At 34.1% G+C, this 22,520-nt stretch overlaps 2 protein-coding genes across 2 annotated transcripts; one reads left to right on the plus strand and one right to left on the minus strand.

The window, feature by feature from the left end:
* Window positions 1-2,001: 2,001 nt before the first annotated feature.
* LOC114191089 (MDIS1-interacting receptor like kinase 1-like) lies at window positions 2,002-5,711 on the plus strand. The gene is made up of 2 exons (XM_028080257.1): window positions 2,002-5,031; window positions 5,118-5,711. The coding sequence occupies exons 1-2, from the start codon at window positions 2,388-2,390 to the stop codon at window positions 5,522-5,524; spliced, it is 3,051 nt and encodes a 1,016-aa protein (XP_027936058.1). The 5' UTR covers window positions 2,002-2,387; the 3' UTR covers window positions 5,525-5,711.
* A 289-nt stretch (window positions 5,712-6,000) lies between these two features.
* On the minus strand, window positions 6,001-11,554 carry LOC114191090 (auxin-responsive protein IAA11). Its single transcript, XM_028080258.1, has 5 exons — window positions 11,034-11,554; window positions 9,453-9,778; window positions 8,595-8,730; window positions 6,510-6,571; window positions 6,001-6,434 (listed from the first exon to the last, which is right to left on the minus strand). Exons 1-5 carry the CDS (start codon window positions 11,318-11,320, stop codon window positions 6,388-6,390), a joined length of 858 nt encoding a protein of 285 aa, XP_027936059.1. The 5' UTR covers window positions 11,321-11,554; the 3' UTR covers window positions 6,001-6,387.
* Window positions 11,555-22,520: the final 10,966 nt, after the last annotated feature.

The raw sequence follows: 22,520 nt of genomic DNA on the forward strand, positions 1-22,520 counted from the left end.
CACTTAACCCACCAACCCGTGGTGGGTTGAGCCGGGTTGAAAAATTTCTGGCTCACCAGAAAGTGAGCCGGGTTGAGCTCAACAATTTCCAACCCGACCCGTGGTGAGCCAACCCGTGTGAGCCGGGTTGGCTCACTTTGACATGTCTAGATGTGGAGGACACACTTACATAGAAAACACACTTACATAGAAAATTAGACTGCATGTTCAATAAAAAAAATGTGGTTTTTACCTACATGAGTATAGGAGGCATGCTAATAGAAAATTACATCAAAGGTTATGTTGGATCAAACACTTACCACTAGGTCAAAAATTATAGTTAATAGTGAGGGTGCAATTTTTTCTACTTACAATCGTAATAGTCAATACACAATGATTCGATTATAACTTGACCCACATGACATTTGCCATGAGATAATTGATACACCTTACAACAATCTTTCTCTCAACAAATGTTCCAATAAGATTTGTACTCTTCGATCGTGACTCGACCTACCAAGTCCATGTCATAGGACAATTGTGCAACCTACAATAATCTTCCGTTCCGTTGAAACAATTATCCCATTCAGAATCAAACTTATAACTAGAATCTCATACCAATTGTTTGATCAAACATTTATAATTAGATCAAAAGTTATAACTAATAGATTGGACAAAATTTTTTCTTTTTAAAAACATAAAAATTCAAACACTATTATTTGACTGTGATTTGACCCAGAATTGGTAGAGCACAAAAATATAGTTGCTTCCACGTAAGTATGAGAGACAAGCTTGTAGTCAAAATTGTACTATAGGTATAACCACAAAGTTGTGACAATGTCTACATATACGTGGAGAGATGCATTTATATAGAAATTTGTACCAAAATTTTGATCACGATGACGTGGCTTCATCCACTTAGGTGCGCAATTATGGTTAATAAAAATTATGGTTGTCTTCATGGGTGTGTGAGGTGCGCATGTAGAGAAAATGATATTTTAGTTGATAAAAATTGAATCTTTACCTTGACAGATGATTTAGAAGAAAGGAAAGTTATCAATTTGCATGGTCATAAAATATTTAATCGGCACTCTAAAGTTCTAAAGTGTGAATTAAATGTTTTTACTGAAATTTGATTGTCTTTTCCAAATATTTAATGAGATGAAACTTTTGAACTTTGTGACTCAAGTTGTAGATTCAATTAAAGAAATAACTCTTTCAATGAGTTATAAAAGAACAATATAATGAAATTTGTCTTTACCACATATTTTAATGAGGTGAAACTTTTAAATTGTCTGGTCAAGTTGTAAATTCAATTAAAGAAATAACTTTTTTAATGAGTTATAAAAGAACAACATAATGAAATTTACTCTGAATGATACTGCAACGTACGTCCATAAGAGTATAAAGAACATAAATTAGTATTAATATAGAAAAAAACTAATATAACTTCAGATATTGTAATGGAGACATTAAGATCATGTAATGGAGACATTAATGTATAGGTATTACAAGACCTTTTTAAGGATAAAAAATATGAACAATCATAAAATAGTTGTCTTGGAAGTGCTGTTATGATTGATATTATTGGAAATAAAGAAAGAAGGTAATCCAGTGAATAAATTTATCTCTTGTATATCTAACCATTTATTTATTAGTAAAACTGATTAATAAAATACCAATTTATATTATGAATATATTATATCGGAAAAGGTAGGTATTAGTTCAAAAATTACATACAGAGTGGATGATTTATGATGTATTCATTTATTTATTACCTAGCTAGATAAACGAGTCAAAAGGGTGAAACTAAACAAATAAATAACTCACCTCGATATTCCACTCAATGTAGAAGTTCAAAATTCTTTCATTCCATTATACTGAATTGTTTAATCAAGAATGTAACTGCCTTAAAAGGGATTCATGATAAAGAAATAAGAAAGAAAGAAGAGTTTTTTAATGTATAAAAAAATACAATAACTGCATCGTTAGTCCTCCATGAAGTTGACAATGATCAGATGATTACACATAAAGGAAGAATTAGAAAGAAAGTGAGTAAGAAGGGCCACATTCTATTCTCTCCCATGTTTGATGTCGGAGGAGCTTCCAATAATTCCAAAGCTTCACCGTCCTTACATGAACATTACTATCTGCCTTGGAATACCAATCCAGTAACCTCAAAAGCCCTTAAAAGAGATCACATCTAATCAATGTTTTATCATTAGCCTACACTGTGTTATATATCGAATCAACTCCTTAACCATCCTCTTTTGTCCTTTCCACACAAACTTGAGATGTCACTCTCTGTCAGTCTTTTGTCCAAACCCCACATGATCACCCTTCTCCTCCAGTAGAGTGCAAATTGTGCACAACTGAGACACTGATCAAACAAAAGAAGAAAACCAAAGATGCAGCTGAAAACTCAGTTTTTCTTCTACTTCTGTTGCATGTGCTGTTTCTCATATGGCTTTGCAGCTGCAGAAAATGATGAAGCTTCTGCTTTACTTTCTATAAAAGCAGGTCTGATTGATCCATTCAATAGCCTTCTTGATTGGAAATTGTTGGACAAAGCAAAAGGGAAGGGTGCAGCTCATTGTAACTGGACTGGTGTCCAGTGCAACTCAGGTGGAGAAGTAGAGAGCCTTGATCTCTCCCGCATGAATCTGAGTGGAATTGTGTCCAATCAGATACAAAGGCTAGAGAGTCTTACTTCTCTCAACTTGTGTTGCAACCAATTTTCCTCTTCATTATCATCCATACCCAATCTCACCACACTGAAGACTCTTGATGTGAGCCAGAATTTCTTCACTGGTCACTTTCCATTAGGCCTTGGAAAGGCATTGGGACTTATGACCTTAAATGCATCCAGCAACAATTTCTCTGGCTTTCTTCCTGAGGATCTGGGAAATGTCTCTTCCTTGGAGACTTTGGATTTCAGAGGCAGCTTCTTTGAAGGGTCAGTTCCAAAATCCTTCGGTAATTTGCACAGGCTGAAGTTCCTCGGTTTATCTGGGAATAATCTCACTGGAGAAATCCCCGGAGAGTTGGGCCAACTTTCATCACTGGAGTGCATGATCATTGGATACAATGAATTTGAAGGTGGTATTCCAGCCGAGTTTGGAAATCTGACCAAGTTAAAGTATCTTGATTTAGCAGAAGGCAATCTTGGTGGTGAAATTCCAGCCGAGTTGGGAAAGCTCAAGCTGTTGAATACAGTTTTCTTGTACAAAAACAAATTAGAAGGCAATATTCCACCGACAATTGGCACCATGACTTCATTGGTGCAGCTGGATCTCTCAGACAACATGTTATCAGGAAATATACCGGCCGAAATAAGTGAGCTGAAGAATTTACAGCTTCTGAACTTCATGCGTAACCGGCTATCTGGTCCTGTGCCTTCTGGCCTTGGAGACTTGCCTCAACTTGAGGTTCTTGAGCTATGGAACAATTCCTTGTCAGGGTCATTGCCTAGAAACCTTGGCAAGAATTCACCGTTGCAGTGGTTGGATGTATCATCTAATTTGCTCTCTGGTGAGATTCCGGAAACTCTTTGCACCAAAGGCTATCTCACCAAGCTCATACTTTTCAATAATGCCTTCGTGGGTCCAATTCCAGCAAGCCTATCAACATGTCCTTCGATTGTCCGTGTTCGAATTCAGAACAATTTTCTTTCTGGGACAATTCCTGTGGGCCTTGGTAAGCTTAGGAAGCTTCAGAGGTTAGAATTAGCAAACAATAGTCTCACCGGTGGAATTCCTAATGACATTGGTTCTTCTACATCCCTTTCTTTCATTGATTTTTCCACAAACAATCTCCACTCTTCTCTTCCTTCAACCATTATTTCCCTTCCAAATCTTCAAACTTTAATTGTCTCGAACAACAACTTGAGAGGTGAAATCCCAGACGAATTCCAGGATTGTCCCTCACTAGGTGTCCTTGATCTCTCATCGAATGGACTCTCTGGAGGCATTCCAGCAAGCCTTGCATCATGCCAGAAATTGGTAAACTTGAACCTACAGAACAACCAATTGACGGGTGAAATCCCAAAAGCATTAGCCAGCATGCCTACATTGGCCATTCTTGATCTTGCCAACAACTCTCTGAGTGGTCAAATACCTGGAAACTTTGGTAGTTCTCCAGCTCTGGAAACATTCAACGTCTCGCACAACAAGCTACAAGGTCCTGTCCCAGAAAACGGAGTGCTAAGAACAATAAACCCAAATGATCTTGCGGGGAATGCCGGGTTATGTGGTGCTGTCCTCCCCCCATGTGGCCAAATCTCTGCATATCCGTCAAGGCGTGGGAGCACATATGCAAAGCACATTATTGTAGGATGGATCATTGGAATATCATCAATACTAGCCATTGGGGTTACAACTGTGGTAGCAAGATGTTTATACATAAGGTGGTACACTGAGGGATTGTGCTTCCAGGAAAGATTTTATAAGGGTAGGAAGGGGTGGCCATGGAGATTGATGGCCTTTCAGAGGCTTGATTTTACAAGTAGTGACATTTTATCTTGCATCAAGGATACAAATATGATTGGTATGGGAGCGACTGGGATTGTCTACAAGGCTGAGATACCACAATCTAGTACAATCGTGGCTGTGAAGAAGTTGTGGAGATCAGGATCTGATATCGAAGTAGGAAGCAGTGATGAGCTTGTTGGTGAGGTGAATCTTTTAGGGAGGTTAAGGCATAGGAACATTGTAAGACTATTGGGATTTCTTTACAATGACGCTGATGTGATGATAGTTTATGAATTTATGCACAATGGAAACCTTGGAGATGCCCTGCATGGTAAACAAGCTGGGAGATTACTTGTAGACTGGGTTTCCCGATATAACATAGCTCTAGGAATTGCAGAAGGACTTGTTTATCTTCATCATGATTGTCATCCACCTGTTATCCATCGAGACATTAAGTCAAATAATATACTGCTTGATGCAAATCTTGAGGCAAGGATAGCAGATTTTGGGTTGGCCAAGATGATGCTCCGGAAGAATGAAACAGTCTCCATGATTGCTGGATCTTATGGATACATTGCCCCTGGTGAGTTACTAGTTCATTTATATTTTTTCAGGTCAAATTAAATTTACAAGGTTTATATTGCTAACATTTCCCTGATTTATTGGCAGAATATGGATACTCCTTGAAAGTGGATGAAAAGATTGACATTTACAGTTATGGAGTGGTTCTGTTGGAGCTTCTGACTGGAAAGCGGCCCTTAGATCCCGAGTTTGGTGAATCTATAGACATAGTAGGGTGGATTAGAAGGAAGATAGACAAAAAATCTCCCCATGAAGCATTAGACCCAAGTGTAGGAAACTGTAAGTATGTTCAAGAAGAGATGCTTTTAGTTCTCAAGATAGCACTTCTATGCACTGCCAAGTTCCCCAAGGACAGACCCTCCATGAGGGATGTTATAATGATGCTTGGAGAGGCAAAGCCTAGGAGAAAAAGTGGCAGAAGCAGTGAAACATTTTCGGCTAACAAGGAAATCCCAGCTACTATTAGGACACCACCAGTTAATGGCCTTCTTTAGGCTACCAGATTTTAATTGTACTTATAGCTGTAGTTTTGTTAATTTCTTGTAATTCTGTAGTCAATTCAGTGGTGTTAAAATATCTACATCAAGATGGATTAACTTTTGCAAGGAATTTTCCATGTTAAAAAGCAATTGTATCTACTGTCATTTGAATAGAACGCATATATTTTCCCTTTTTGTTTCATTTTCGTCATGCACATAAAGTACTTTTTCATTGGTTATAGTCAATGGAATTCTTATTACGAATCATTTGTGCCATGTCTAAATCAATCTCCATCTGCATCAAAATGAGTGCCAAAAATATCTAGAAATGATGACTTTAGATCAGAACTCCCGCAGTTATTCTTTGTAAACCCGAGAGATGGCTTGTGCTTCAAGTTATTGACAGTTGGGCGAGGCTTGCACTAAAAGCATTATTCTTCTCACAATTTTCAATGAGTGCCATATTAAAATTACAGTTTCTAGAACAGGTATTCATTCAACGGAAATTTGAATTACAGTAGCAAGGAAATTAAGTACAATCAAAACTTTATAGCTGAGAAAGTTAGAAAACATTCCACATTTACAACACTATGAAAAGCAGTCTGCTTTGTATGATTAGTAATGTTGCATGAAAATCTATGAAGCCAGCACCCTCCAAGTGATGATGAGGCAGAGAAAAAGACACCAAATTAAACAAACAAACAAACAGACAAACAAACTGAATTAATTAAACAAAAGTGCAAGATTTGATCATTCAAATCTCAAGAACTCCATATACTTGCAGTATCTCTTTACTTTTCACGTTCTGTTTTTCCTCTTCTATTTGTGTTACATTTAAAGTGACAGGATCCCCGTGTCCTTAACCATGGAAACAGTATCTATATGGGCTTGCATTTCTGTCTGATGTTTTCTTCCAATCTTGGGGCTGCAGACAAGTATACATTAGCAAAAAGAAAAGTATGGCGTAAGTTGAGTTTGGAATAATAATGCATTTGCTTACCAAGTCCATTAGCCTCAGATGTCCTCATTATTCTTAGCCTCCTCACCGAGCTAAGGAACATCCTGATTGCAAATTGACAAAACAAGATACATAAATATCAAACAACAGAAACACAGGATCCTTGTTTTCAGTGAGATAGAAAAAATACAAGCTAACATAAAACTAAAATTATGAAATATTTTTGCGTGTTAAAGAAAGAAAGACGGCATGAACCTATCTAATATATTAAGTTTATGACTTTATTCAAGACCTAATATGATACAGCATTGCACCAAATGGTAGGTTGAGTTTTTGAATATTTCGTTGAAGGCTGTGCAAACAGCAGTAAATTTTAAGAAACTAATGCCAGTAAATTTTGGTAATGGTCATATTCCAAAGAATCCTGGGCCTTCTAAAGGAACAAAATAGGGTAAATCGTGTGGTTACAGGATCTGTGGGATGGGTGTGCCTGCAGATTAAGAACAAGAACACATAAAACCCATCCCTATGAGTCATTAGTTCCAATTCACTAACCCAGCGATGGAGTTAAGATTATGATCAGCTAAGCAAATAGACAAAGCTTCCCTAAAAAGAAACCGCACACAAAGATGGCCTACTACAAGCCAAAATATGGTTTTAGTCCCTAAACTTTAACCCCAAATTGGATTTCTTTCCTGTTCGAAACTTTGATACAATTTGGTCCTCAAACTTTAAAAATGAATGATTTAAGCCAATTGCGTTAAATTTTTTTAACGTGTCAAGTGGTGTTTTGAGATGGCGTTTGAGTTGTTTACTCCATTTAACACATTCTAGTTCAAATGTCAGTCTTGAAGGTCGTTTTACACGTACAAAAAAAAGTTAACACATTTGGTTAAGAGAACTATATCCATTCATTTTTAAAATTGGGGAACCAAAATGTATCAATGTTTCCAACCGTGACAAATTCCAATTTCGCATTAAATTTTATGTATTAAAAACATATTTAATCCTAAATATTATGAATAAGTGTTTTATGTTAATAATATTGAGAAGATTATTTTAAAAGTTATTAATATGGAAGCCAATTTGGTACATTGGTATGTATGTGTGTGATTATGTTATAGACATTCTATATTAAGGAAAGTTGGAGAATTACTTTAATTAAATGAAATGCAAAACTATTTTTTCTATAGCTAACAAAATTTAATGTTAAAATTTAGTTATGGTTCAAAGTCTAATTGATCTTAACTCCGATCATTTATGTGTGCTTCGGACCATAATGAACTTCTTACTTTAGAGTAGCGGACACTTAGGATGAATAACTAATTTATAGTAGCAGACATTTAAGGAGAAAATCCTGAGATTGCTGTTAAGACATTTAAATTACTCTTAATATTATGTGAATAAAAATTTAGACAATAAATAGGAAATATTCATACGAGACTAATCCTCTGACATTAGGTTATGTCAGAGTAACAATGAAGAACAAGAGAGGACACTTAGAATACTCTAGCTTAGGGTCTACATACTTCTTGTCTACAACAAAAGGCTGATGCCGATTTTTTTCAGGAAAGCGGTTAATACTCACCTGGAAGACACATAGAGATCATCCAAAAACCTAGTTATACTAATAGTAGGTCTAAGGAAGCTTATCGGACTTTAAACAACTTTCTCTATTTATAAAGGGACAACCTCAGTAAAATATAACCATACTGTGTCTGGTTTGAGGAGAGTGGTGGCAGAGAGAAGGGAGTGGAGAAGGATTTTTTTTTTATCTTGAAGGGAAGGTGAAATTAGGAGGCAAAAATCCATCCTCTCCTATTTTTTGCTCCCATCTAATATAAGTATATATGTTATGTTTACTGTTGAACTTGAATATATTTTCATGTTATATCACCAGTTTGACCTTAGTAGACCAATAAACCAGAAACATGAACAAGAACTTTCACCAGTTAAATAAACACTCCAATTATAAAACCATTGCTTCCTAGAACATGGATACAATCTGATAATTACCTGACCAAAACATTACATGTACTATTTGACAACACAATTATCTTTGTACAGCAGCATCAGTAATAACATCATGCTAAAAGAAAATTTGATATTGGTGGACCAAATACTTACCCCCAAGGAACATCTCCAACAAGCATCCAATCTCCTTCCTTGTCTTCATAAGTGAGCACAAACTTGGATGATCCATCCAACAATTTTGAATGCCTTTCTCCTCCAATAATAATTCCATGATCCTCACCATTTGCTCCTATTGAAAATTATGTCAATACCCTTAGGGGAAACAAGTAATATAAAACAATGAAAGCTTTAAATGGTATCATCTATCTCAAACAAAATATTTTATAGATGAAATCTTAGCATCAAGTTGTGGTATGTTTGTTTACACTGTCTAATGTCACTGTTTGGAAAAAGAAAAAAAAATAATTACTTCATATAAAAACTCCTAAAAATATCTTGAAACTGCAGTTGAGATAATCCTAAACAAGTTGTTGTTTGGTAGTTTCTTATCTTTTTCAAGTTTTGTATAATTTTATAGCTAATAAAGAGATATGCCCGAAGAAAAGGACTACAAAAAATAAATCTATCTTTAATACGAACAGGGGAAATGAGAAAGGAAGAATAGTATTTAAACCCTTATCATTACAATATATTCTGCAGAATGCATCCCACATAAGCTTCTCAGTTTTCTAATTTTTATTTTTCACCAAACCTCAGAATATGAAATTGAGTTATTCACAAGATATGCCTAGAACTTCGCTGAGAAAAGAGGAAGCCTCAAGTTACTAACTATTAAGCCATATGTAATGCAGACACAGAAAAGAAACAATACAAAGTCAATAAAATATTCATGATGCAGATAAAATCTCAGAGATCATAAAAACATGCCAAGATACCCTTAAAGCCTGAAGGAGACACATTCTCTTTATTATTATGAGTATGAGTATAATGACCAACAACTAGTAAACTCACCTTTGCAAGTGGTGACTGTAGTTGATTCGTTAAACATGTCCTCCAACGTTTGTGCTAAGGTTTCATAGGAACTATGAGAGCTCAAATCAACCTTCCTCCCAATAGGTATCCCATCCATATTTACCTTGACGAACAGGGAACTCCTGAGCTGTCTTTTTTCTTTGGCATTAATGTTGTTATCATTGCCATTGTCAGCACTTTTCCTTACCACAGTATTGTTGCCTTTAGTCTTCTCAGTCACTGAGTCGAATACTTCTGTTGATTTGGCATGGATGTTGTAGCTATTCACTCTATATGTCCGAAGTGGAGGCCATCCAACTACTTGACTGTTCGGTAAATTCAATCACAACAAAAATGATAACTCCATGAGTGAAAGAACTAGAAAAATATTGGTAAATATTTTATCTTTTTTTGTCGAGAAAGAGTAAATGCAAACCAGTTATTTTAGAAATAGTAAAAAGGGGTTACAATTTAAAAGCAAGCAAATCATTCTACCACTCATCTATGATGATGCTAATCAACAACTTTGTACAGTTTTACACACTAAATGGGTAAATTTCAACTTCATAAGATCCGCATCTGCTTTATTTTGATCCAACGAATAAGCTATTTAGATATCACCATGTTCCACAGATCAGACGAAACATACCATAGTTTTTTACACGAGCTGAACTAAGTACTGCAGCTATGGGCAGCACACAATCCAATTTTTCCAAATATTAAAAGTCACACATACAATTTTACCAAATACTAAAAATCACACATACAATTTTACCAAATACTCTAATAAAATATAACTTTAGCCCCCTTCATCTCCCCCTGCTGATCCTAATTCTGATCTAATTAAAACTTTCCTTGTTTTTTTTTACGTTGTTGGATCTATCTATAAGGAAACTCTTGAGCAAGCATTAGATTCAATTTATTAGATTTTATAATTGTCGATGGAATTGGGTTAAAGAAACAACCAGCATAGATGTCGATAACATTTAGTTTCACTTATGTTAAAGGAAAATCATAGCAATCTTGCTCTTCAGAGTTCACAAGAATGAAAGACACCAACGTTGAGAATTTATTGTATAAAATTTCCCACATCTGAGAATGAATCTAGATCATCATAAACCTACAAATACGCACTTCTAAAATACCACTACATTTATCATCACCTTACTATTTATCAAACCCTCCCGCGGATTGTGGCAATACAAAACGATATCTCAAACAGAAAAATTGGTCTAAAAGGAAACCTCGTACTAAGATATTAATATTAAAAAAAGTAAAATTAATGCAATCAAAAACACCAAGTACACTTCTAATCCATTAACTCCTTAAATCATCAAGTCTTCGAACTCAAACTCAGTCCAACAAATCAAATTCCGTTGGCTGAGTAACACCATGTGATCCATTAATTCACAAATTAAGGGGTGAATTTAGACTGCAGCATAAAACCCAGCATACATAGTTCCACAACAGAGAGAAATTCAACAAGATCGAACCAAAGACTTATTGAGGTAACCTATCCAATTTCAAAACAAGACAACATAGATAGGTAAAGTAACTTAAGAATAAGACATATATATTTACCTAGGACGATTATTTGCAACAAGAGATTCAGCAGCTCTCTTGGTGCCAGCAGTGATGTTGGGAGAGGAAGAGGAAGAAGAGGAAGGTGATGGTGATGGTGAAGAAGGAAAAGCCTTGGAACTGAAAATCCTAGCATAAGGAGAAGGAGCATGAGCATGGACATGGTGGTGAGACTTAGAAGGGCCTGAGATGCTCAACCCAAGACCCAATTCGATCTCAGACTCTTCTGGGCAAGAAGAGTCCTCCGAAGACAGCACCAAGTTGTCATCTTTGGACACAGTTGACATCGACCCAACACTAGCACAACCAGTCAGAACCCAAAAAATCTTCTTTTTTCTGAAATTGAGGAAGAAACGGCCAAAGGGTGGATGAATTTGAAAGGAAATTGAGTTTTTGGAGAAGATGAAGAAGAGTATAATAAACGGTTAGGTGGGAATGTTGATGGAAATGAGAGAGTGTGTCGGAAAGAGAGAGAGAAAGAGGAAAGAGCATTAGGCAGTGTGGGCCCACATGTCTGGTCTGGTTTGTGCGGTTCCTCAATCGATGTTCTGCTTTAACTTGATTGTACTTTTATTATTATTATTATATATATTTATATTTTCTCCATCTTCTTTCTAGATTCTCTATCAAGTTTTTTTCTTTGTCTACACTCTACACTCTGTCAAGAATCAAGCACATTTGCAGAATTGTAATTGGACGCAACACATTCATCACATCTCATTTTCTCACCCTTCCTTCTATCGTATCGTATCGTGACATGCACTAAACCACACACCATAGGATTCCGGAGCCACATTTTCTGGTTTGCTGAAAGTCGCAAACCACATGCTTCCTAGAACTCCATCTTTTCATTTATTAAAGTTGTGTTAAAAATAGCTTCTTCTTTTTTAGCCATATGTAATGTTTGTGCATGTTGAAGCAGTTTTTACTTTTGAGAATAAATTCAATTATTAAAGTTATACCTTTTAGTTTCCGTGATTGATTATAAGGAAATTCATCTAGTGTATAACATTAAATTACAATTATCTATTATTTCTAAAATTTCTATCTACACACGTTTTAAATAAGCCATTCTACATTAAAAGATATAATTTTTGGTTGTCACGTTTTAATATTTACTGAGTGTTTTTCAATTTATTTAGTATCAAATTAAATATATGATTACCCGATCTGGTATTAGTATACCAGACATGTTGGATTATTTGTTTGACCAAATAAATTGAAAAATAGTCACAAAATCAACCAATCTTACTTTATACGACAAAAAATCAGTCTAATAAATAAGCTTGATTCAAACACGCGAACACACATTTTTTCTCTCTGCGTTCCGTAGAATATGTTTCTTGCATTCATACAATTAAAATTTATTATAATCAAATATTCTGATTAAATAAATTATATTGTAATTAAATTCTACAGTCAATAAACACTATTGAATTTATAAATGATGTGAATACTTATGTAAAATAAGGTATACTAATATGTTATTATTTACAATTGTAAAATATTCACAATACTTGTTTCAAAATCGCAAGAAGGTGGAATTAATGTAAACTTAAGATCTAAAAATAGTTTAAGAGTAATAATAGTGATAATAAAGATCTAAAAATAGTTTAAGAGGAATAATAGTGATAATAATAATTTAAGTATAAATCAATTCGTCGTTAATCAATATTTATTTTATAAAAATTATCAATCTTTATGTAAATCTTTTTCTAAAACTTTTTCTGTTTTTCTCTAAATTTCTGAATCCGTCTTTTATTTGTTTGACAATCAAAGACAACTAGTGGTTTAATGGATTTACAAATGGAAGGTCTACACTTTTGATCAATCAAAATTTTAAATATAGTAAGTTCACTTTTTGTTCTATTTTAGAGTTAGGCACATGTCGTTCAAAGATCCATGCATGTGGCTCAAAATAATTCGAAGTGAATCTCTGTTTAGTTGTAATCGTAATGTTATATTTAGATATGTGATTTGATGTCTATGTAAGTAGTTAAAGCATCATGTGAGAACTAGATTTATAAGACTAATTTTGAGTATAGGATGTTTTCTACACCAGATAAGGAAAGCTAGTTTTAATTTATAATTGTACTAAACATATATGAATTCTAATGAATGATGATGTTTGATGAGGAAATTGGTTGTAGACTGTCATTAAGTTTGTATGATGAATAAAAAATGATTGAATGTAAAATATGGGTTGCATGTTAACTTGATCTATAGTGTGTTAAATTTGAATTGAAATTATAAAGTGGTATATTGGCCGCTAATGAGTCATTTTATATGAATTGGTATTATTTTTAACTTTTAAAGAGGATGATGACACTCATTAGAGCCAAAGATATCCTGCATTATGCAGTTTTGGTTGCTTGGGTTATGCAAACTCGTTGGACGTGTCAACCGCTTGCTGAGTGAGTGCCAAAATTAATTATATTAGAGAGGCAAAAAGGAGGTATTCTCGCTAGGTGAGCCAGATCTCATTGGATGAGTGTCAAATCTATGTTTGGCAAGGATGCATGAGAGGTTTTCATGATGGGCAAGCCAACCTCTCGTTGGGTTGAGTTTGTGTTTCCTGTTTGAGTCATCTCGAAAAATTTAAGATTCTCATTTCATTAACCATTAGATTGAGTTACAATTTTGATAATTGAACCTAGGCATATGAATCTTTACTTTGACCTTGGAATCTTTGATTAAAGGTCTATGGTTAGGGAAATGTTTTCCATTATTTTGATGTAATTATTGGAAGTATTGTATTTGAATATTATGCTAATGCAATATAAAATAAATGATGAATATTAACATGTAAATTAAAATAAATAATAGGTGATTGATGTGATGAGATGAATTTAGATTAAGGTAAAATACATATGTATGATATGGTGTGATGATTTAAGATTTATGAGAATATAATGAATGAGCTATTTGTGATAGTTTTGTATTTTCTTTGTGATTCTTCTTGTGATTATGTTTATTATCTTGGTAATGTTTATTTTAAATTTAGGTGTACATGAATGGAATGTTAAGGTAGGTATTCTGTAACATCCTTACATTTTAAATAACTATATATTTATTTGTTGGGACGTTACATATTCCTACCATGAGAATACTATAATTAGTTGGTTTTGTGTGGGAAGTATTGACACGAAGCACTAAAATGAAATCATCTTAACTCCACTAGTAATTGAATTCATAAGTATGAAAATAACTAGTTGTGAGACTTGAGGGAGGTTTATACCTAGAGTGTCGACAATAGTTGAACTCGAGAGATACTAAATTTACCCTATAATGCTCTATGGATTGTGGAGCGACACATACACGTTATAAGTATAGCTCTTGAGAGGCATGAGTGATTGAGTAATGGTTATAGCTCCTGGATCATTGGTGTATTCGTCTAGCTATAACTAATGAATTCTTTAAAAATGGTTAAGGAAAGGCCATCGGACGATCCCAATTTGAGGTGTATCATTGAGCTGCTAGATACGGATCAATCTAATGATTTCAAGTTGAGAAAAGATGGATTTTTCAGGTTCAAGAGGAGAATTTGTGTTTCGCAAGTGATAAGTTAAACAAAGATGTTGTTAAGGGATGGTTACAGGTTAGTGGGTTAGAAAGTGAAGGTGGAGTATAATAATCAATTTTCTTGTGGCAACGGTTGAAAGCTTTAGTTTGGAAATGGGATAGCATTGGTATGGACTATGTTATTCATCGGTTAAGGTCAATGAAGGGTCATGATGTTATATGGGTGATTGTGGATCAGTTGACCAAGAATGACACTCGATTATTTTATTCGTAAAAAGTTCAACTGTAAATAGATTTGACATTAATTGAGTTTCATTTTATAAAAACCACCATCTAAATATGTCTCTCATTTGTTTGATGATCATAGACCACCAAGGAGATGTACACTTCTGACTCGGCATAACCTTAAACAGAGTAAGTTCACTTTTTGCTCTATTTTTTACTTAGTTTAGTGTTTTAAGGCACACATGGTTCAAGGGTCCATGCATGTGGCTCGTAATAGCTCAAAGTGAATCTCTGTTTAGTTGTGACAATAATGATATGTTAATATATGAGATATAATCTATGTAGGTAGTTAGAGCATCCTATGAGAACTAGAGTTCTAAGAGAAACTTTAAGTATGTGATGTTTTCTATACTAGTTTAGGTTTGATATTTCTAATTTATAATTGTACTAAAAATATATGAATTCTAAGGAATGATGATGTTTGATGAGGAAATTGGTTGTGTGAAATTTGTTCACGTTATAATTGATTGAGTCTGTATGATGAATAAAAAGTGATTGAATGTGAAATATGGATTACATGTTAACTTGATATTTCATGTGAAAATTTTGAATTGAAATTGTAAAGTGGTATCTTTGGCTACTAATGAGCCATTTTATATGAATTGGTATTGTTTTTAACTTGTAAAGAGGATGAAGACACTCATTAGAGCCAAAGGTACCCTTTATTATGCATTTTTGGGTGTCTAGGTTATGTAGACTCACTAGGCGAGCTAACTTCTTAGTGAGTCCAAAAATTGATACTAGTAGAGGCAGGGGAGGTTATCTTCTCGTTGAGCGAGTGTTAAATTTGGGATTTAGCGAAGATGTAGGGGAGGTTTTCGCATTAGGCAAGCTGTTAGGTGAATTCGTGTTTCCTATTCTGAATCATCTTGGGAAAATTTGGATTTTCACTTCGTTGACTACTGGATCGAGTTGAAATTTTGACAAGTAGTCCTACACATGTGAATATTTTCTTTGACTGTTGGGATCTTTGATTAGAAATTTGTGGTTAGAGAAATAATTTTCACCGTTTTGATTTAATTATTGGAAATATAGTATTTAAATATTATGCTCATGCAATATAAAATAAATGATGAATTATTATCACATGAATTGAAATAAATAATAGGTGATTGATGTTATGATATGAGTTTGGATTGAGGTAAAATACATATGTATGATATTGTCTAATGATTTAAGATTTATTAGAATGTGATGAATGAGATATGTGTGATATTTTGTGTTTTCTTTTATTATCCTTCTTGTCATTATGTTTACTATCTTGGTAATGTTTATTTTAAATTAAGGTGTATATGAATGGAATGTTAGGGTAGTTATTCCTAGGGTGAGAATACTACAATGAGTTGGTTTTGTGTTTGGTGTATTAACGACATGCATTGAAATGAGATCATCTTTACCTACAATCTATTGTAATATATATATATATATATATATATATATATATATATATATAATGATTTAAGATTTATTAGAATGTGATGAATGAGATATGTGTGATATTTTGTGTTTTCTTTTATTATCCTTCTTGTCATTATGTTTACTATCTTGGTAATGTTTATTTTAAATTAAGGTGTATATGAATGGAATGTTAGGGTAGTTATTCCTAGGGTGAGAATACTACAATGAGTTGGTTTTGTGTTTGGTGTATTAACGACATGCATTGAAATGAGATCATCTTTACCTACAATCTATTGTAATATATATATATATATATATATATATATATATATATATATATATATATATTTCCTTGTTGTAACCATTTTCCACAGCGTAATCGATCTGCAACCATTTACCAGTGCCCGCATCTTTTAACTGCACATGAAGTGGAAGTCGGTGTTACTATTCCGCTAGTAATGCAATACATGGCATTGGCAGTTCCAAAAATCATGGGGAACATTAGCGTGGGAGGTTAGGTTTTCTATACCATCTACACCTATAAATAGGTGTTCTCATGCTCTTTTAGAAATCATCCTTTCACACATCTCTCAGTCTCATGTTTTCTTTGTTTTCTCTTCTCTCTTTTCTTCTACTATTATATCTTGGGTTATTACTCTTAAATAGAGTTTCTTGTTAGTTCTGAGATCATTGGAGATACTTGAGAAGTTTATGTTGTATCCTATAAGACTTTCGCAACACATTGCGGATAAGTTCTAAAAGGCATTGAATATACATGTCTCAGAAAATCTATCTAGTTCGTGTTTTTGTCAGGTTTTACAATGCAATCAACCATTTAACACTTGAAAAAAAGTAGTGTTATTAGGTTACAATAATTATATCAATTCATTTTTAAATTTCGAGACTAAAATGTATTATACATGGACAAATTTCTATTTCGCATCTAAATTTTAAAAATAAAAATATATTTAACCATAGTTTAAAACGTCAAATTATATTTTTAGCCCATAAAACACTTAATATATTAATTTGCAAAATAAATTATTATATATATCCCAACAATCATATCATTTATAAATTTCCCGTCATTATTTTTATACCCTTTTCATTTATTTTTGTTTTGCTAACATAAACTTTTATTTCCATTCCATTTTGTGAGAAAAATATGAAGTATTTGGGTGGGTTGTCACAGAATTTGGAAGGTTACATTACATTTGATGAAGTTAACTCATGATAATTGAAAATATAGGTGTGTGAAAAAGGTGAAATAAATAGTTTTAGACGCAACGCGAGTGAAGAGACGAGAGGGGAGAGGATGAGAGAAGATAAGATAGAGAAGAAGAGGAAAGGCGAGAAAGAAGGGGGAGTGTGGTAGGACCCAGAAATGCCTTCCAAACGACAAGGCGACAAAGGTGGGACCAGACATCACAGGGCTCGGGAAAACGAAAATAAGTTGTCGTTTAATGGAGAGATGTGGTGGGGAATGGCGACACTTCACCACACACAACTCTCACCAACTCACCCATCCTTATTCCTATTCCTTACAAAATCAACTTTTTTTTTTTTTTGTTCAGTGGATCCATCTAGTTTTTGTTATCCAAACCCAGATTTATTGGTTCTGTTAGGAGTGTGAGTGCAACCTTACCTTCCGGTGTTCTCACTGTACACGCACTAAATCAATGTTGCAAATTCATTCTGCTCCTTTCTTTCATAACACCACCACCTTTTGCTTTTCCCTTTCAAACAATTTTCTCCTTTTTCACACTTTCTCTCCCACCTGTCACCCCCTTTAACTTTTATTATTCATAAATCTCTATTTTATATCATAATTTTATTTTTAACTTTTCTTTCCAAAAAGAAAGAAGGTGCTCTCAAATTCCTAGTTTTACAAATTTTTATTTGCCTTTTATTTTTTATTATTTAAAAATCATGTAATCACTATATTACGTTAACAAAATCTTAATAATCAAAATAAATTAGCAAACACGTTGTGTTTTTCTTCCATTTCTCCACACGTGTTTAGAAACTATGTTAAAAGTGACTACAGATTGAAGTAGTCCTATCCGATTGATATAGACTTGCTGGATATAATTTTCATTTTTAAAAAGTAGATGAGTATGTTAATAAAATAATACATATATTTTACTAAAGTGGACTTCATTTTCCAAACTAGTACAAAACAACTCTACGAGGTCCGAATTTGGTTTTTGAAAGTTGAATTCTCATCTCTGATTTGCTAGACCTCGTGAGTGAGTTTATAAAGGGCGAGAGATAATTCTATCTCTTATGCTGTATTTGGACTCAGAGTATGAATTTGAGATAGTGAATTTATAATGATTTGAGTTAACTTGAATGTAAATATCAGATTATTTGAATTAAGAGAAAAATTATATGATTCGAGTGAAAATGAGTGAAAAATTTATGAAAATTTATGTATGATGTGATTGATAAAATTTAATAAATTTCAATTTTTAATAAAGTAAGTTGTATGATTGTCATTTTATCCTTCGATGTAAATAGAAAAAATGATATTAAAATAAAATTAAAAATATTATTTAAAATTAGAAAAATATAATTTATCATTAATAACTTAAAATAATTTATAATATAAACTATTTAATTTATATCTTCATATTTATTTAAATATTTTATTTTATATAATTAATTCATTTACAAAATATATTTATTTGAATAATAATATTATATAATACTAATAATTATAATTATAATTATCATTAATATTTAAAAATAATAATTAAATATATATATATATATATATATATATATATATAATTATTATAATATATATATATATATATATAATATGATTATTATGTATATTATCGTTATAATATACGGTATTATCATAATATACATAAAATTAATATATAATTATTATATATATTTTATTATATAATAATAGTAATTATTATAATAATTATAGTTATAGTTATCATTAATAATACGTATAATAATTAATATATATATATATATATATATATATATATATATATATAAAAGAAAGTAATAAATATAAATAAATTAAATTATTAAATACATGAACAATGAAATAATTTTAATATGATGAGTTTTTCTTTTGCATTTTTCTTTATTTTAGAGAATGCTAAAATCTATAATACATGTACAAATTCGCTCTTTCAAATCAACATAAATAAGTGTAACCAAATTTGTCTGTAACTCATTTTCCATCCGCATGAACAGTACTCATGCATATCCAAGCACAACATCAATATCATAGTCACATTCATTATTTTTTAAGGTTTTTTTTTGAAGAATCATATTTGTGTTGTTAGAAATTTATGTTATTAGTAATTAAGAATGGTGTAAGAATGATGTAATTATTTCGTGGAAGATAAAGGTGATGCATCAAGAGAAATTTGTCAATTAAATAATGAATTCTAGTAGTTTTTTATCAAGCTTAAAAATTAAAATTATACTTAATTTGAGTATATTATTTTGGATTTTAAAAAATTATTAGTCATCTTTCATTTGTTAGATCAATCTCAAGCAAGCACAAAAAACCATATAAGGTGGGAAATTAGTTTTTGGGGAGTGGAATTCTCACCTTTGTTTTGTCGAACCGGTCCCAAACTAGCACAAAATACTATACAAGGTGAAAATTCGATCTTCGAGGAGTCGAATTCCAACCTTCATTTGGGTCGGCAACAAAACTCCCATAAGAATTTAGTTTTCAGGACAAATTAGTTTAAAAATAGAAACATTATACATTCACATGGAGTATGAGATTGTGTCACTCACCAATGAAGTTGGCCCGTCTCGGTTGGAACCCATTGGCCCTTTGTGACTCTTTGCCTCATTACAAAGAAGTCCTTCTTGGTTTAAAGGGGTTGACTATTAAAAAATAGCTTAATTAAGTTTCATGTCCATGATAAATTTTGGTAATTTTAATTGGATTCCTATTAAATTTTTCTGACCTATTGAGTACTAAAAAATTTTGTGTTTCAATTGAGTCCCTACCGTTTAAATTTTTTATTAATTGGATGATGTGGTTAGGGGTGGGCAAAAAATTTAATTTTCTTGATCCAATCCACTTTTGCTCCAATCCACTCCATTTATAATCCATTTTATTAAAAATCTAATCCATTTAAAATCCATTTAATGGATATGGATTCCAATCTAATTTACATTTTATATATCTTATGGATTGGATATCCATTTTATAAATCAAGATTTTTAAATATGGATAATCCAAAAAATCCAATCCAAATTTTCAATTTAAATTTTTAGTTGGGTTAGACTAAAGGTTGAGAGGAACTATACTAAATTCAGACTTGGATGGGCCTTGCTCGACGACCTATACGGATCGAACAGGCCCGACAAACCGAACGAGTCGATCAGGCCCAATGACCTGATGAGTCACGCGGACCCGAAAACCCGAACGGACCAGGCAGAACCAATGACGAAAACAGGTCAGGCAGCCCAAAGACTCGAACGAGTCAGGCAGGCCCAAAAACCTGAACAGGCCTGACAACCTGAACGGGCCCGAAGACCCGGATGGGCCGGACATCCTGGCGACCCAGACGGGCACGACGACCCGGATAGGCCTGACGACCCAAACGGCCCGATGACCCGGACGGGCCCGAAGACTCGTACGGGCCCGACGACCCGGATGGGCCTGACGACCCATATGGCCCGATGACCCGGACGGGCCCGAAGACCCGTACGGGCCCGATGACCCGGATGGGCCTGACGACCCAGACGGCCCGATGACCCGGACGAGCCCGAAGACCCGTACGGGCCCGACGACCAGGATGGGTCTAACAACCTACACGGGCCTTACGACCCGGATGGGCACGACGACATGAACGGGCCGGACGACCCGAATGGGCCCGACGATCCAGACGGACATGACAACTTGGACGACTTTGACGGGCCTGGCGACCCGGATGAGCCTGACGACCTACACGGGCCTTACGACCCGGATGACACGATGACACGAACGAGCGCTACGACCCGGACGGGTCCTACGACCTAGACGGGCTCGACGTCCCGGACGGGCCCTACGACCCGGATGGGCCCGACGACTCAGACGGGCCTGATGACCTTGACGTACCTGACGACCCAGACGGCCCTACGATTCGAACGTGCCCGACTACCCGATTGGGCCCGACTATTTGGACCTGTCCGTTCGGGTCGTCTGGCCCGTCTGGGTCGTTGGTCCCATTCGGGTCGTTCGGCCCGTTCGTGTCGTCGAGCCTGTTTGTGTTTTCGGGCCCGTTCGGATTGTCCGGCCCGTTCGGGTTGTCGAGCCCGTTCGGGTCATCGGGCCGGTCTTGATCGTCCGGGCTGTCGGGTCCGTCCGGATCGTCGATCTCATCCGAGTCATTCGGGCCTTAATGACACAAGTTTTAAGAAATTCAATTTAAATTTCTTTTATTAAAAATGGATTCTGGATTTTAAACTTGATCCAAATATTTGGATTGGATTTAAATCTTGATCCAAATATTTGGATTGGATTTAAATCTTGATCCAAATATTTGGATCTGGATTCTAAAAAATCCAAACTACTTTTGCTAAAAAAATGGATTTGGGTCAAAAATCTAATCCAATTATTTGGATATAAAATGGATGTGGATTGGATCATTAAATATCCAATCCATGCCCACCCCTACAATTAACTTGTGGACTTCTTTTAGTATCTTGAATAAAAGAAATAAAATTAACCACACCTCAACAAGCACACACTGTTTACTGGACATGAACATTCTTCATCTTTTATCTCTTTAACAATGACGCTGGATTCAAAACGCACCTTCCGAAGCACCCAGCTGAATCAATTGATCAAAGCAAGAGTGAGAGTTTTTAATGTATACAATACCTCCAATTAATGGTTCACAGAAATTTTACTTTTACATCTATTATGTTCACATAACACATCCTTCAAGTAAATAGTAATCTTAAATAACACATTAACAATAAAAAGTGCACTTAACTGGGACTAAAATAGCAAGTATTGCAAAAAATAATAGTAACCCCGTTGAAACTATATTTCAATTTATTAGTTATCTAGAACTAGACTATGACAGTTGCAGAATCATTATCTAACAATTAATCTCTTAGATTATATAAGTATATTCCTCCTTTTACCAAAATTAAAAATATAAACATTTATCTTTATCTTCTCTATAGTTTAATAGTAGACTTTAAGTTACTTTTCAGTACAGCTATTGGTTTTCTAACAAAGCAGTCAATTCTCAATAATTATAACAATTTTTAGCATGAAACAAACCCCCGTTGATA

The sequence above is a fragment of the Vigna unguiculata genome, chromosome 7 (assembly GCF_004118075.2).
Source record: "Vigna unguiculata cultivar IT97K-499-35 chromosome 7, ASM411807v1, whole genome shotgun sequence".
Taxonomy (NCBI): Eukaryota; Viridiplantae; Streptophyta; class Magnoliopsida; order Fabales; family Fabaceae; genus Vigna; species Vigna unguiculata.

Coding starts and splice junctions, on each gene's coding strand:
- LOC114191089 (XM_028080257.1), top strand. CDS start 2,388: ATGCAGCTGAAAACTCAGTTTTTCTTCTACTTCTGTTGCATGTGCTGT. Junction 5,032..5,117: donor TTATGGATACATTGCCCCTG/GTGAGTTACTAG, acceptor ATTTATTGGCAG/AATATGGATACTCCTTGAAA.
- LOC114191090 (XM_028080258.1), bottom strand. CDS start 11,320: ATGTCAACTGTGTCCAAAGATGACAACTTGGTGCTGTCTTCGGAGGAC. Junction 9,779..11,033: donor GTTGCAAATAATCGTCCTAG/GTAAATATATAT, acceptor TTTACCGAACAG/TCAAGTAGTTGGATGGCCTC. Junction 6,572..8,594: donor GTTGGAGATGTTCCTTGGGG/GTAAGTATTTGG, acceptor ATTTGCAATCAG/GATGTTCCTTAGCTCGGTGA.